General features: G+C 43.3%; 1 protein-coding gene across 1 annotated transcript in view; it reads left to right on the top strand.

Moving 5' to 3' along the window:
* Positions 1 to 1,922: 1,922 nt before the first annotated feature.
* Positions 1,923 to 17,042, top strand: part of LOC308523356 (cilia- and flagella-associated protein 61-like) — an 89,803-nt gene continuing 74,683 nt past the window's right edge. Inside the window, exons 1-2 of the mRNA XM_081097213.1 lie at positions 1,923 to 2,085; positions 8,794 to 8,971. Coding sequence (XP_080953339.1) covers positions 1,948 to 2,085; positions 8,794 to 8,971 — 316 coding nt within the window. The 5' untranslated portion in view covers positions 1,923 to 1,947. The remainder of the gene's footprint in view (positions 2,086 to 8,793; positions 8,972 to 17,042) is intronic.

Genomic DNA, 17,042 nt, shown 5'->3' with positions numbered 1-17,042 from the left:
GTCCCAGGGCCCGGTCTCACTGGTGACACAGACTTTGGCACAGGGAAGCCTGGATTAAAATGAAACACTTACCATTCTGCCACATTGCCCTCTTGTTATGGTATCAGAACAAGGTCACTAAGAGTGTCACATGTAGGAAGTCACACCTTCCAGAAAGTTCTGCAACAACCCTCACAAAACTCTTTGTAAAAAATACCCAACGCCAACAAGAAAGCCGCTTCTCTCACATTATGGTAGAATACTCAAACTCAGATGGAACCCAGACAAGAAAACCCTGGACCTGCTGCTCACAGCAGTACCAGTTCCCCCTAAGTCACCTTTGCCCTGCAGAGTGGATCCCGAAAGTCTCCAGGTGCTGGACTTGCTTCTAACGTAATTCCCTAATTGACATCTTCTCTAAAGACAACGTGTTTTGTTGTTTGGGCACAAATCTATACACTCATTCTAAGAAGGAGAAATCTATTGAAAAGCATTAGCAAATAGGCCGGGTTCTCGATATTTAGGCCCTTGACCCCTGCCTTGGGGAATCCTGCGGAATGTCACTTTCTTTTTCTTCATCCCCTTTCGGTCCTTTGTCACTAGGACAGGGGTGGGCAATCTTTTTGTGAGTGCATGCCAAAACTGGCAAAATCTCTGACTCAAAATTCTTCTGCGTGCCAACCCTAATTTTTTGAGAGCATGTTACGCCTACTTGATATCTCTTAAGGTGTATGTATGTGAAGAACCTTGAAGAAATAATAAAATTCATTCAGGCGACAAAAACACAGTATATGATGATGAAAAATACATTTATTTTTTTAATGTATAAATGTTATGTAAAATTATTTATTTATCTAAGATGCACCTACACTGAATTTATCTGAAAAATAAAAAAGTTGATATTAAGAAAAAAATTGTAAATGGAAGATTATAAGAGAGGGTTTCGCATGCCAGCAAAAGTTACTGGCATGCCATGTTTGGCACGCGTGCCAGGGGTTGCCCACCCCTGCACTAGGACAAGTCAACAGCCAAAGTAAGTTTGTGCTCACCGTGAAATAGAAGCAGAAGGATATATATTAACTAGAGGCCCGGTGCATGAAATTCATGCGGCGGGGGGGGGGGGGGGGGAGGTCCCCTCAGCCCAGCCTGCACCCTCTCCAATCCAGGACCCCTCGAGGGATGTCCGACTGCCGGTTTAGGCCCGATCCTGGGAATCGGGCCTAACCCGGCAGTCGGACATCCCTCTCACAATCCTGGACCGCTGGCTCCTAATCGCTCACCTGCCTGCCTGCCTGGTTGCCCCTAGCTGCCCCCCCCCCCACTGGCCTAGTCACCCCTCACTGCCCCCCCCTGCCAGTCTAATCACCCCAAACTGCCCCCGCTGCCGGCCTGGTTGCCCCCAACTGTACCCCCCCCACCAGCCTGGAAGCCCCTAGCTGCGCCCCCCCGCCAGCCTGGCTGACTCTTATTGCACCCCTGCCGGCCTGGTCACCCCCAACTGCCCCCCTCTGCCGGCTGGTTGCCCCATGCAGCCTGCTGTTCAGTTGTTTGGTCGTCCCTCACTAACCCTCCTGCTGGCCTGGTCGTAGGCAGCCATCTTGTGAGGGTGTGAGGGTTAATTTGCATATTACCTATTTATTATATAGGATGATTTCACACACACACACACACACACACACACACTCCCTCCCTGTTGTGGACTGGCCAGCACTAAGCAGAACAATTTCGCTTTAATGGAAAGATGTCATTGTGTGACTCTCCCATAACAAAAAATCTCCTGCTGCATATCCTTGGTCCTGGAAAACCACAGCAAGAGCACAGACTCAGTCCTGGTGGAGTGGGAGGGAGCCGGGGGGACCTGAACAGCTCGCCAGATGTCTAATTAATGCCCCCTGTCAGCTGCTCAAATGTCACTGACGGAGCGCCTCTCTCCGCAGCCAGAGTTATAATGATAAAGATCACGCATTGATGTCGCTGTGCTCCTGGGTCAACGTGGTGGTTGGTAGGATGACGGCCATAGACCGAGCAGCCAAGCACGTCATGGTTTCCCACGAAGACATTGTGCTCTATGACCACCTCATCCTCTGCACCGGGCAGCAGTACCAGGTGAGGCCGCGCGTGGCCAGCTGGGTGGTGCGTGTTTGCCAGGCGCACGCCCTCTGGGTGAAGAGCACGCCTTCTCGCCTGGCAGCTGCCACTCTGTATTCATAAAAGCGTCCTCCAAAGCTCACGCACGCGGCCAAAATCGTGTCCGAAACCCTCACGGAAACCCATTCCAAGAAAAGCATTGGGCTCAGGGATGAAAATGACAGCAGGTCGGGAAATGTCATTCTTGACGCTGTTGTCCAGAAGTCTGACACTTGCCACCACCAGAGCAGCATCCAGACACAGCCCCGCGTGCACTTGTGGAAATTAACTTCTGCCTCGAGAGGCTGACATTTGGCGGTGGTGATGGGCTCGCGCAGCAGTGGTTCAAACGCGCGCGCCTCCTGTCAACCCTTGCTTTCTTTTGTCTCTCAGTTACGAACCTAGGAAATGTGACTGATTGATTAGCCCGTGGTCATGCTGTCCATTTTTTATGAAATTCTCAAACCTCCTTTGAGGAAAGCTTTAGCTGTTTAATGGACAGTTGAAGCTGTTTAATGTCTTGGGGAAGCAAATGTTAACCTCACTTTGCCACACACATTCGCATGTCATGTGGCCCACAAAATAGGGCATCTCTCTCATCAAAAGAGATTTATTTTGTAACTCAGCAAGGGGGTCTTTTCATTACATTTCTCCCAGAAACCTGGATAGGCCTCCCCTTGGTGGGTTTGTTCCCGAGGAGTATGAAGTAACCCATCCCTACCCCAGGCACTGCCATATTTATGTCTTAGTTTGGCATCTTGTGAATAATGGCCCTGTATTCGTGGGCGGGAGGGTAAGGAATTGGGGGGGGGGGGTGGAGGGGGGGGGGAGAGAGTGCAGGTTTTCTTTCATAGCCAAGCCAAGGAGAAGCAGCGTGTGGGGGGTAGGGGGAGACAGGACAGCTGATCAACTGCCTATCACTTAACCTGCAGTTCTAAGCCTTGCCTGCACATTGAGATCACCTGCAGCACTTTTAAAATATACCCGTGCCTGCCCGCAAGCCCAGAAGTGCTGTTTTAATTATTCTGGGGTGGGGACTCGGGACTCAACCATCAGTATTTTTTTTTTTCAAGCTCCCAGATGATTCTAAGTCCAGGCAAAGAACCACTGATTTGAACTTTCTCAGCCTAGAATCCTCATCTGTGCCTTAAAGGAGCACTTCTCCAAGTGTAATGTGTACATACCGCCCTGTACATCTCATTCACATGCAGATTCAGAGTGGGAAAGGGGCTGGAGCGACAGACACAGCAGTTCTAACCAGCTTCCAGGTGAAGCTAGTGACTAGACCACACTCTGAGCCTCCGAGTAACTTCCTTTTCCTTTTTCCTAGTTAAAGGATAAGAATAAACTCGAGGAAGGCCTTATTTTGGCACTTAAGTATTCCTCTTTTTAAAGCATTATGCCAGAAGAAAGCGCCATGCACCCCTTAGCTTGCCCCCCCCCCCCCTTCACCTGCTCCACTGAGTTCCAGCTGCTGCCTGCAATCGCAGACTTTGGAAAATATGAGTGGCAGACTCGGGCATCTGCCCATGTGTGGCCAGCTGCCCCGGCAGCTTTAGCTGTGGCACATTAAGCTCTTGCCCTTTGTACAACAGGAAAAATGAATTGAAGAGTGATAAAAGAAGTTCCAATTTAATTTTTCCAGAAGGACATAAAAATTAAAGGTACATAGAGTGATACAAAAAACAAAAAAAAAGCAGCTAAATTCCCTTGGAGGTGGGGGTAGTCCAGTTGTTACTTCTTTTCCAATTTCCTTCTCCAACTTTCTCATGGTTTTGTCCCAATTTCATAATTTACAAAAAACAGCAAAAACACACGCACAACAACAAAAACCAAAATGGTGAAAATAAAGCAGAAACCCAAAACAAGAGGATATCTGTTACAAAATATAATTACAAGTCTTAACCTCGAATCAGACCTTTAAATGGCACCTATCATTCTAAAATACTATGCAATATTTTGATATCCAAATGCATATAACTTAATCTTGTCATCAGATAATCCAGGCACAAGATAAAACATTAAATTGTACTGCAGGGTTGCATGTGAGGAAGGCTGTTCTCTGCTTCCAAGCCAGGGGCAACCACTCTGAGGCATTTTTATTGTTACTTCTTCAATACCTTTACCCCTGAACTCTATAGTAATGCATTTGTAGAAGGTTTTTCTTGACCTATCAACTTATGGCATTACCTCTGACCTTTCCGTTTGGGAAGATGAAGATTTACCTAGTTCACGGTCAGCACCCTCTGACCCCCTCCGCACCTTGCCTATGGATTTGATTATGTTTATTGGTGAGTACATGCTGGTCCTGAAAACCACTCTGAAACCACTCAGTTTACAACTGAGGTCTCTGAGCCGCTCCCATGGCTCACAGAGAGTCGTGCGGAGAGGGAGAAGTGCCTGCCCCTGGCCTGGTTTGGGTTATCTCAAAAAGAGGAAGAATAAAAATCTGTCAACTCTGAGTCAAATGAGTCTGGTATTGACTATGAGAAGAGCGTGGTGGGGACTCAAAGGGGTGACACTCCCCGGAAGCCAGCAGGAAGGGCAGGAACATCCAGCCAGGTGAGAGATGTTGGTTATGGCGAGCTTGACGTGGGTCAGCAACATGATGTGGTTGGTCTCCGTGGAGACTAATTACATCTTAGATGGGGTGAATAAGAGCATGGTGTCCAGAATGGTGCAGCCACAGCAGAGAGCCTGCTGCAAACAGGTAGAAAAGAGAGCAGCACACACCACTTGTAGAGATGACGAGCCCCTTACCTGCTGAGCATGACTGTGTCAAAGAACATGTCACAAAAACAGCTACACCTGGAATATTGTATTTGTTTCTTGAAGTCACATTTAAGAAGGGAAAGAACAAGCTGAAAGCACATCGAGAGACTCAAAGACACCCAAGATTTTTTAGCCAGAGGGGTGAAGATTCAGGATGCTTAACCTCAAAAAACCTGAAGGCTTTTCATGTAGAAAACGAGTTAGACTTGCACATCATGGCCCCGGAGAGCTGAATTAGGACAGACCACCAGATGCGATGGGAATACAGTGCTGATTCATCCTAAGAAACAACTTCCTAAGAGTCAGGGCCTTTTCCAACAGGGAATGTCCATCCCCAGGAGACAGCAAGATGCCACGGTGGAGGCCTCACTAGTGGGGTAGGAACACCTGACAGAGTTTTATCTTTGCCATTTGCCACAGTTGTGTTAACTGATGCAATCCTTGGGGTAACTCTCTGAGGTCCTACCACTGTCATCCCCATTTTATAGGGGATCCAAGATGCAGTGAAGCTACGATGACAAAGTGACAGACTAGGAACCCTGGTGGTCTGACTCAAGGCATGAGTTCTTCACCACTGCCTCTGTCTCTCTCCTCCCTGTCTCCTTGCTCTTTCTTCCTTCCCTCCCTCCCCCTCTCACGGGGACTACACGTGGTGGCTTTTAAAAGTCTTTACAACACAGAAATTCTAGAATTAACTGTTTATACCTGAAGTCAAAACTAAGAAGTTTGTTTCTTTCTCTCAATAGAAATATCTGGAGAAAAGCAACTCAACCTGGTAAGGTAGCTGCCTGGTGTCATCAGGAAACCAGGCCCTTGTAAATTTTGTTCTTCCATCTTTAATATGTGGCTTCCATCTCAACATCTTGAAGTGGCTGCTGTGGCGCCAGCCATGCCATTTGCAAGAAACAGGAAGGAGAAAGGACTAGAGCAAAATGACATTTTATGTTGCCCCACCCAAGGACTCCTTTCCAACATGAAAATGTAATTTCTCAGCCAGGCCTATTTCCCAGAAGTCTGTTACTAAGAAAGGGAGACAAGATATTAAGTTTGCCACCAGCAGCCCCCACCACTGTTCAGTTACTAACTTGCTGAGGGGCCTGGGATGGCCAACAGGCTCCCAGCAGCCACTGATGCTGGCAGTGCGCAATCCAGAATTATCTGACGGAATGAATGGTTGAAAAGTTGTCTGCTATTCTCCAATCACATGTTAGTGGCAGAAAACACTCTCATTTTGGTAGCCAGCATTGATGATACTTCTTCATTAAATAATAGCCAGGCCTTCCTTTCCATCTTAATTCTCTCCCTTACTTTGATGACATAATATAAATTTCCCCATAGATCCTTTTTTATGTATTGAGTTCTGCTATACTCTGTGTAGATGGATTAATGGGCCTTGGCATTTAAAATCCTAATTTCGGTTTTGCCTATTCTGTAAAAATGCCATTATGTGAATATGAAAAATATATATACCGGTATATATATTATCCCATTATTTTTTCTTTAATTTTTCTAATTCTTTATAGTTTAGAAATGTGCAAAAATGCCACATATTTGAGTGCACACAAGGATGATGTGGGTTATAAAAATACAATTCTGTTTCAGGATTGTAGTAAGCCAATTTTCATTTTGGACCTTCTTCTTCTTGTCCCTTCTCCTCATTGTTTCTTAAACCATACACCCACTATTTGAAACAATAACCATGGATAGTTTTATAACTTGACTAGCTCTCAATTTGTTCTTTAGCCCTGCCATTTTCTGCCAAGGACTTTTCCTGATTTGTTAAAGTATGACTTACTAAACTGGCATCATGTTACCCAAATTTTCTTTTATTTTATACTACAATATTTATTGTAATTATGGTGAGGTTTCAAACCTCCAAAGCACAGTATTGAATATTGTGCACTTTGAACCATCCACCGAAGCCCTCAGTGGACTGCTTTTATAGTAACTATGAATACGGTAAGACCAAAATTCTAGTGTAATATGGCTAAACAAATTATATTGCTAAATAAGATCATTTTATCTCCACAATTTCAGTTGGGTTTTCTTTTTACTAAATAAAATGCTACTGCAACTTCTTCATGAAGAGAGGACATCCAGCTTTAAAAATTTGATTTTTTTAAAAAAAATTAGCTAACCCAGTTTGCAATGGAATTAAATACATCACAGTAATGTACCGTGGCTTTACCATTTCTGTTGAGGAAGAATATAACCAAAAACTTCCCCAAAGGTCATCTGGGTGTTAGTGCTGCCCCATCTGTTCACGCGCCAGCCAGCATTCTCATCTACCCAGCACAACAAGGCATCTTTCAAGAGACAAGCACTTCCTCCGCACCCACATTCGCCTCTACTACAAGTGAACGTTTTGCCCATCGTGGCTGAGTGCCACCCTGCCCCACCACCCTGAGGCCTTGTACCACGAGAATATCAGGCGCTCGTGCGGGTCTTCTAGCGGAGGCATCAACTTACCTTTAAATCTTGCTCCCAGTGTTGGCCTCGTTATCGTCCACATAGTCACCTGGCTGCCAAAGGAGAGTTGGAGAGGTAAAAGTCTGGCCCACTGGGCAAGCTCACTCCACTGTGCTATTTTACTTGGCGTTCATGGTGGTGTTTGTTTGGTTTTAATTTGAACTGAAATAATAATAATAAAAACCCCAAGAGTCCTCAGGAAAATAAAAGTACCTAGCATTTCTTGAGAAATCACATCTGACCATACTGAATCCACACTCTATTTGGGCAACAACTGGATGGAGTTGAGTCGTGGCCAAACTCTGACCAGAGCCCTTCAGTTTGCCACAGAGTCCGTGACACCGAGGACAAGTGTCAGCATCATCCTTTGCTGTGTGTTTACTGTCGCTTTCCTTACAGTGTCTGTCTTCACTCTGTGTCAAAAGTGAGAATAGACGTTGTACTGAGAGGGCTCTGTGTTGAAAGAGATGGAGATGAGAGAGAGAGAGAGAGAGAGACTATCTCTCTAGCAAAGTGAAGAATGATCCTACACTTTTCATAAGTAAACAGTAGTCCACTTTCCTCATTTTCTTTTCTGCCTGGAGCCCATAAGCACTTGGATTTCAACCCCTGATATAATTGCTTCTGTGTAGATTGTTCTCCCCAAAAATGGCCACACCGATCCAGGTCCACGTGTTTTCCCATCGCTTCACTGCCCCTGCAGGAAGAGGTGGATTTTAGGTTTCCTCCTCTTGACCCTGGGCAGGCGTCTAGAATATAAGGACCTCCGTGAGTATAACATGGTGGCAGGGACACCACTGGAATTCCAAGATGAGATTAGAAAAGAACACAGAGCTCTCTGGACTGGTTTTTTCTCTCGGGGCACTTGCCCTGGTAACCCAGCCACCATGTTGTAAGGAAGCCCAGGCCACATGGAGAGGCCACGTGTGGATGTTCCAGCCAACAACCCCAGCTAAGATCCCAGCCCACGGCCAATATCAACTGCGAGACGTTTTTGTCATTTTGGATACCCAGCAAGTTTTCTGGAAGAAAGAAAAAGGATTGAGAGAGCTTCTCTCCAAATGATTTCAGCGCCCAGCCTTCAAGTCACCCCCAACCTTCAAGTCTTCCCACTCAGGCCTCTGACATCGTTCACATAGAAAACTGTCCATTTCCCCCCTCCCCCTCCCCCAACCCCACCCCTGCCCTGTCTGAATTACTGACCTTCAGAGTCTGTAAGCCTTTTCACACCATTGACTTTTGGAATAATTCGTTACACAGCATCATATAATCAGAGCAACTCCTGAGAATTAGCTGCTGCAATGAAAAGAATTGTATCTGGGGACAGAAAAAGGCCTTGCTATACCAGACATTGCTATGATTTATTTGTTTGTTTGTTTGTTTAGTGCTATATCAGTGCTTCATCTGTTACCACTGAAATAAGCATTTCTCTGTAACATACCTCAGGTCCCATGCCCTTCAGGGGCTGATATTGGTCAGCACCTGACAAACAGAGACGTTGAAGAAGGTTATAGAAAGCAGCGATACACTGATCAAGTTCCTCGTAATCATTTCACTCTCAATGATGAAGAGGACTGCTTGAAGGCCCAGATTTGGATAAGAAACAACGCCATCGCCACGGAAGGTAAGGATGTGGGGAACTGCACATCTTTTCAGAACAGTGTTGTTTCTTTAATAATGAATCTAATTCTTCATCGAGTTCCAGTATTTAATTAATGCCTAATTAATTCCAGCCAAATCATTCATCTGTCATGCTTTGTTTTCCAGATTAATTTACAACTTGTTGTCATTTTTGGATCCCCAGCATGTTTGCTGGGGGAAAGAAAGAGGCTTGAGATAGTTTAATTATCTATAATTATTTTATTATACAAAATGAATATCCAAAGAGCAAAGCATGGCTAAAATCATTCACTAATTAAAGAATAATTTAATAAGCACACATGTTTAGCAATTATATGGAAAATATGTCTCCTTTTGTGAAGCTGAAAAGATCTGGGAAGAAAAAGGAGTGTCTGTGTCGAAAGGGCTCTTTTCTTCTTTTCACCATCCATTGTTCTCTTGCCTGGCGGGGCTGCACAGTCCTTCCCACAAGCACAGCCCCGAGCTGCATGCCACTTTCTGAATCCAAATGAGAGCACGAAGCATTTGTCCAAATGCCTCTGCCACTCCGAAGTGTCTGTTCAAACTTCATCCTCTCTATTGCTTGGATTAAATTACAATTGTTGGACTGATAAAACAGCTAGAACAGGGCTGGTTACCTGTTTGTCCTTCATTGAAGCCTGGCAATCGAACTCTGAAGAACACAGGGCAGCCCCTTTATTTTACCAAAAGCGCCGGGAGGGCCATTGCTTTGGTTGGGTTATAAAACCACCCAAGGAGAGTTGAGATTCTAACCCAGACCTTGGATTCAGTTCAGGGATGTAAAATTCACTGAATGCCCAGGATGTGGGGATCAATATGTAAAATTCAACATATAAATGTATTTAATATATATTTTAGAATAATATACAATATATAAGTTAATATAATTGCTGTATTAAAATTAAATATAGTTTCCTCTGATTTTTGGTGGGAGATTTAGGTATTTGTTGAATTTTTGTCAGGTTAATGCATTTACTACATTAAAAAATTATTAGTTTATTACATTAAAAATAAAAAATAAGTATCAGATGAGATCAGTACATTGCTGGACTCAATGTGCGAATACTTTATAGGTTATTTGCACCTAAATTCATAAGTGAGATTGGCCTGTAGTTTTCTCTTATATGCTTTACTTGCCAAGTTTTTGGAATCAAATGTATACTAGTCCCACAAAATGTTTTTTGGGAAGTTTTTCATATTTTCCTGAGGTCTGACATATTTCTTATAACCTAAAAGTTGAACAGAAATCACCTGTAAAACCAACTAGGTCTGGAACCTTTGGGAAGAGTTAGAATATATAGATATATACTGGGGACCAGGCTTAACACTTGTAAATGTATTTTCATGTTTTATATTATTTACAGTTTTGCATCTGTATGTGTTTAAACCTGTTTCAACATTTTAGTCATTCTTTAATCACTGACCGATGACCTACTTAGACCTAGGAAATTCTCTAATCTGGGGGTCAGCTGACTTTTATTATAAGGGCCAGATTGTAAATATTTTGGACTATACAGGCCATATGGTCTCTGTCCCAGTGACTCAACTCTGCCATTGTAGCAAGAAAGCAGCATAACCAATATGTCAATGAATGGGCATGGCTATGTTCCAATAAAACTTTATTTATAAAAATAGGTGATAAGACATAGTTTGCAGAAGTCTGCTTTTATCCATACAATTTGTGACAAAGCATTACCATTTCATCAAGTCCAGATGTCAAAATGCACCTTAAACTCCCGGAAAACACAAAACCATGTCTTGGGATCGTGCCTAATCCTATTATCATGCAGGGTTTTAACTTCAAACTGTTGGCTGTTAGGCATATTAGGACTCAGGAATATTTTAACAAGAAAGAGGGCTTTGAAACTGGCAATGCGAGTTTTTAAGGTTGACTGTATATGGCAGAGACTTTTGAAATCCCAAGTCACTGTGCTCTCCTTCGGATACCTTCTTTTTTGTACTCTTGGTTCTCAGATGGGCAAAGAGCATCAGTGCTTTTCTGTTGACTAATTGTCACAAATGGTGAACTCTGATGCCACCTAAGAGAAATGCTTTTGTAAGATTTAAGTATGTCTCCAATCAACCACTGCATAAAACCCCTCTGAGTGCCTGCTTTTGTCCACCAAACAGCCTAAATACAAAGGATGTAAACGTGTGTGTGTGTGTGTGTTAAATGTAGGCTCTTTTCCCAGGTCTAATGTTTTATGACATCCCCAAAGCACCTTTCAGGTAGGTGCTCTTAATGCTTAGATGCCGGCCCCAGGATCGGGGGGGGCATCTGAGAAACGTGGCCTGACCAAGTTAACTCAACTCTGTGCCGTGGCCCTTTTCAAATCACTTCCCATGTAAGAAAAGTTAGAAAGGAAACTGTTAACCTCCTGCCTTAAGGGAGCTCTTTCCCTGTGTAGCTTTTCCATAATTAGAGTCATATTCAGACTTGAATTTAATTAGTCCCATTCTGGGTAATATTTTCCTCATATGGGTTATTGTGAGATAAATGAGATAAATAAGACGTAACATGTCCAACTCAGAACAGTGTTTCAAACATAGTGAGAGCTCAATAACATAGGCTGATATTAGCATTACTGTTACTACTACTGCATGTGATGGAGTTATGGCTACACCGAAGTTTCCCCAGAATGAAAGTCTCAGCTCCTGCTGTCCTGGTGACAGGACAGCCCGGGACACAGTCTCTGCACAAAAGATGGGGGTCTGTGCACACCAGGTGCCAGTCTGGTCGTGGAGAGGCACCTGGCCTTGGTGATAGCCCTGGAGACTGTGAAGTTTGGACAAGGTTTCCTGAGAAAAGAGGTTTTGATCTCAGCCATAAAGAAGGGCAGGATAAGCAAATAGAGAAAAGTGGGAGAGTTTTATTTGTGTACAATAGACAATGGCCCAACAACTTGGACTGGGCAAGACCATTGAAGGGCCACAGAGGGAGATGAAGGTGGAGGGTCGCAGGGTCCAGCCAAGTGCAGGTTTAACTGGCTGCTTTTAGGGGTTGGGGAACTAGTGAAGGGGGACAGTGCACAAAACAGCAACTTTGGAAGATGCACCTTCTGTTTGTAGCCTCCATCCAGCAGAGAGAGAGAGAGAGAGAGAGAGAGAGAGAGAGAGAGATCGAGAGGGAGGGAGATCTAACAAGAATGAATGAAAGACCACAATAGCGAGTTGGAAATGGGGTGGCTGTACATTCCAAGTCAGTCATGGACTGATGGTATTGAAGCTAGAAACTGGAAGTCCAGCACATCATGACAAATAAGAGCAGGTCTGTGTTCTGTATTCATTACCACCCCTCCACCTGTCAGTTCTTCCTTTTCATGTCACCGTAATAAAACCAGGGAGAATGAGGACATTTATCATGACAGTTAGCTTCTCCTCAGGGCTGATTTTCCCTTATCACTTGTTCACGGTGGGGTTGATGGGAAGTTGCTGAGGATAGGGCTCTTCCCGTAAGAGTCTGAGGGAAAATATCTCGTGTGTCTCATTGGCTGTAATGAGCTATCCATCCAGGAATCGCACCCAGAAACCTGGAACATGCCAGGCCTTATTTTGCTGAAGCACAGGGACTTGTTTGCTGAGATCGGTGGAGGGGTTGTTCTAGGACAGTGGTTCTCAACCTTCCTAATGCCGCGACCCTTTAATACAGTTCCTCATGTGGTGGTGACCCCCCAATTTCATTGTTACAAATTGAACATAATTAAAGCATAGTGATTAATCACAAAAACAATATGTAATTATAAATGTGTTTTCCGATGGTCTTAGGTGACCCCTGTGAAAGGGTCGTTCGACCCCCAAAGGGGTTGCGACCCACAGGTTGAGAACCGCTGTTCTAGGAGGAGAGGTGGATGCTGGGGAGCAGAAACAATGGAGGGTCAGTCACTAGGAGGAGGCTGGCTCTCCTCTGAACTTCTGTTTATTAAAACTACACAGATACCACCCCAAACACCACTCTCCTCCCAGGAGCTGTTTTATCACTCCTTCCTCTGCTTCCAGGGGGAGAAACCGTGGTTCTGAGATGGAGTTAGTTAGTCCAGTGTGAAGGAAATGGATTTCTGGGCTCTAGAGTTGGACGGGTTTACAGATGTAAAGTATTCAAACCTATAGAACTGCTCCAGCATCCAGAGAATAGCTGATGTCATGGGCACAAGTGCTGCTTTCAACTGCAAATCAAACCAAACCCGGAGGGCTCAGCCGTGGAGAGAGAGGGATGTGGGGGGTGTTCAGATAGAACCCAGCAACCTAATACATTATAACAGTTACCACATTAATTGGAACTAATTGAAATTTATCTGTTATTACCTCTGTACTTTCCATGAAAATGAAAAGTAGAATAAAAGTTAAAAATAATTGCCTTAATGGCACGAAATGGATCAATTATTTTCATCTTTAGCTCAATACAGTTTACTGCCTTATTAAAAACATGTTTGTAGGAAAAGTATAACATTAAAATTCCAGTGCATGAATCACTGAACAAAGCCCCCCTCCTTTTTTTTTTTTAACAAAACCCTTTTAATGTTATATCTAATATAGTCTTCCCTTTTTATTTGGCAGAGCAAAATGGGACAGGTCAGGTTTGGGTTATAGAAATCTTATGCTTTGACTTATAAAAAAATTTAAAAAAGCATTCTCTGGTCTATTCCTGGACATAATATGTTTGTTTTTATTTAAATCATTTTTTTATTTTTCAATTATAGTTGACATACAATATTACATTAGTTTCAGATGTACACCCCAGTGATTAGACATTTATAAAACTTACCAAGTAATCATCCTGAAAAATCTAATACCCATCTGACACCATACATAGTTATTAAAATATTATTGACTTTATTTCCTGTACTTTACACCCCCATGACTATTCTGTAACAACCAATTTGTACTTCTTAATCCCTTCACCTTTTTCACCCATTCCCTGCATCCCCTTTCCATCTGGCAACCATCAAAACATGCCCTGTATCTATGAGTCTGTTCCTTTTCTGCTTCTTAACTTATTTTTTTTAGGCTCAGTTGTTGATAGATACGTATTTACTGCCATTTTAATGTTCATATTTTTTATCTTTTAAAAAATCTTTTTTAAAGAAGACCCCTTAACATTTCATGTGATACTGTTTTGATAGTGATGAGTTCCCTAAGCTTTTTCTTGTCTAGGAAGCTCTTTATATACCCTTTGATTATAAATGATAGCTTTGCTGGGTAGCGTAATCTTGGTTGTAGGTCCTTGCTTTCTATCATTTTGAATATTTCCTGCCAATCCCTTCTAGCCAGTAAAGTTTCTGTTGAGAAATCATCTGGCAGTCATATAGGTGCTCCCTTGTAGATAACTAACTGCTTTTTTCTTGCTGCTGTTAAGATTCTCTCTTTGTCTTTAACTCTTTGCATTTTAATTATGATGTGGCTTAGTGTGGGCCTCTTTGGGTTCATCTTGTTTGGAACGCTGTGCATCCTGGACTTGTATGTCTGTTTCCTTACTAAGTTAGGAAAATTTTCTGTCATTATATTTTCAAGTAGGTTTTCAATTTTTTGCTCTCTCCCTTCTTACAGCACCCCCATTTGCATGAATGTTGGTACACTTAAAGTTGTCACAGAGGCTCCTTAACCATCTTCATTTTTAAAAAATTGTTTTATTTTATTTTTTTTGCTGTTCTGATTGTATGTTTTTTTGCTTCCTTATATTTCAAATCACTGATTTGATTCTTGGCTTCATCTACTGTACTGTTTATTCCCTGTAAATTATTCTTTGTTTCAGTTAGTGTATCCTTCATTTCTGAATGGTTCCTTTTGAGGTTTCTGTGTCTTTTTTCAATGTTTTTGAAGTTCTCATTAAGTTCATTGAGCAGTCTTATAACCAGTGTTTTTAAACCTGCTTCTTACAGATTGCTTGTCTCTGTTTTGTTTAGTTCTCTTTTTGGAGTTCTCTTCTTTTATTTGGGAGGTGTTTCTTTGTCTCATCATTTTGACAGCCTGTGTTTGTTTCTATGTATTAGGAAGAGGTGCTACATCTTCTGGGCTTGGTAGTAGGCCTAATGTAGTAGGTGTCTTGTAGGGTCCAGTGGCACAGCCTCCCTATTCACCTGAGCCACTGTGGAGGATAAGCTGTGCACCAGCCCTCTACACAGAGCCTACACAGAGCAGGAATAACTTCAGCAGTGCTCTGGTGCCCATTGAGTTCACCCCTTCAGTGTGTGGCTTGTGGAGGTGGTTGGGTGCTGCTTTGACATGGTCTGAAGTTGTCCACCAGGTTCGCTGGCTCTGGGCCTTCCTGGAGGTGCAGACCAAGATCAGCCACTACCTATCTTTTGCCTGTGTCCACTTGGCATGAGCTACCAGGCAATTTGCAGCTGGATGTTACTTGTGCTGGGCTTGGAGGTGCCCAGGAGAGGCCAAGTGAAAACCACAGCCAGCTGCTGCTAGTGCCAGGCCTGGGGACACTTAGTGAGAGGTATGGGGTATGCTGAGGTCAAATGCTGCTTGTTTGAGAGATTTTAGGAAAGGCTGAGTATGATTCAAGACAGGCTGTTCATATGGAAAAGGCACTGTAAACAGCTTGGGTGGACCCACAGGTTGGTTGTGGGAGGGTCTCAGAGAATTACCGGGTTGGAGCAAACAGTGATAGCCAGGTTGATGGAGACTCAGATATGGTGCCCCCTTGTCGGTGCTGTGTGGAGAGAGCTCATCAAAGGGACAATAGCCTCTGACAGCACTTCTGTCTGGGAGAAAGCTGCCCACCCCCAGTTCTCACCCTGATGCCAGATACTATTGTTCCTCCTTGTATGTCCCTGGTGCCTTTTGAACTGCTGCCCCAATGCTGGAGCTCAGAAAGAGTGAGTCAGAGTAAGTCCATTGTGCGGGCTCTCAAGAGGAACTGTCTGGTACTCCAGCAGTCCTCCCATTTTAGCCACATCTCCAGTGGTTTTTACAGCCAGAAGTTATGAGAACTTCTCTTCCTAGCACTAGAACCTGGGCTTGGGGGCCAGTTGCGGAGCTGGGACCCCCTCATTCCTTGGTGAGGGGGGACCATCACAGCCAAGATATCCTTCCCAATTTTTATCCACCACACGTGAGTGTAGGACCAGCCTGTTCTACGTCTCTCCCCCTCCTACCAGTCTTGATGTGGCTTCTTCTTTAAATTCCTAGTTGTAGAACTTGCATTCAGGTAAATTTCAGGTGGTGCTGAATGATGCTTGTTTTATTGTTTAGTTGTAATTTTGATATGGTTGTGGGGAGATGTAAGTTCCTCATTTACCTACATCACCATCTTGACCAGACCGTGATATGTTTTTAAGTGAGTGTTTATTTCACAATTTATGAATATTCTATAATATCTATTTAAAATTCTTTCATTATCTAGTTATTTGCTAAAGTTAGTTATACAGATAAAATACCAACTATATACATACATGAATTCTTATATATGTAATGTATATTAGAATATATTACATATCCATCTGCTAATATAGTATAGTGGTGATTTCAGCACCAGTTCTGAAATCAGACTTGGCAGGTCTGAGACCTGCTGAACCATCTTCTTGCTGTGTGACCCTTAACTGGTTACTTAACCTCTCATTGCTTTCTTGAGAACATAAGAAAACTTACCTCACAGGCCTGTTCTGAGGATGAATGAGGTTATATATAATAACTCTATGTCTCTTTTGAAGTGGAAAAAGGCCTTCTATCTAGCCTTAAAAATGTAATAACTGTGAAGAAAAATTCATAATTATATCAGTGTGCATAAATCTTGAATAACTTTATTTATTTATTTATTTATTTTTTGGAAAAAGAGAAGAGGCGGGGGGAGAGAGACAAACACAGAGAGAGACAGAGAGAAACATCAATTTGTTATTCCATTTATTAACACATTCATTTCTTCTTATATGTGTCCTGACTGAGGACCAAAACCACAACCTTGGTATGTTGGGACAGAGGCTCTAACTGAGCTACCGAGCCAGGGCTATTCTTAAACTGTTGAGATGTGGTTCCATGGCCATACTACTAGATCGCGACATCCTCCCCTTTCCTTCTTTTCAAGTCATGGTTTTCTTGGAGAATCCTCT

This window comes from Myotis nattereri (genome assembly GCF_964212035.1).
Source record: "Myotis nattereri genome assembly, chromosome: 8".
NCBI lineage: Eukaryota > Metazoa > Chordata > Mammalia > Chiroptera > Vespertilionidae > Myotis > Myotis nattereri.
Note: the sequence above shows the minus strand (reverse complement) of the source record. Positions and strands in the feature narration are given on the sequence as shown.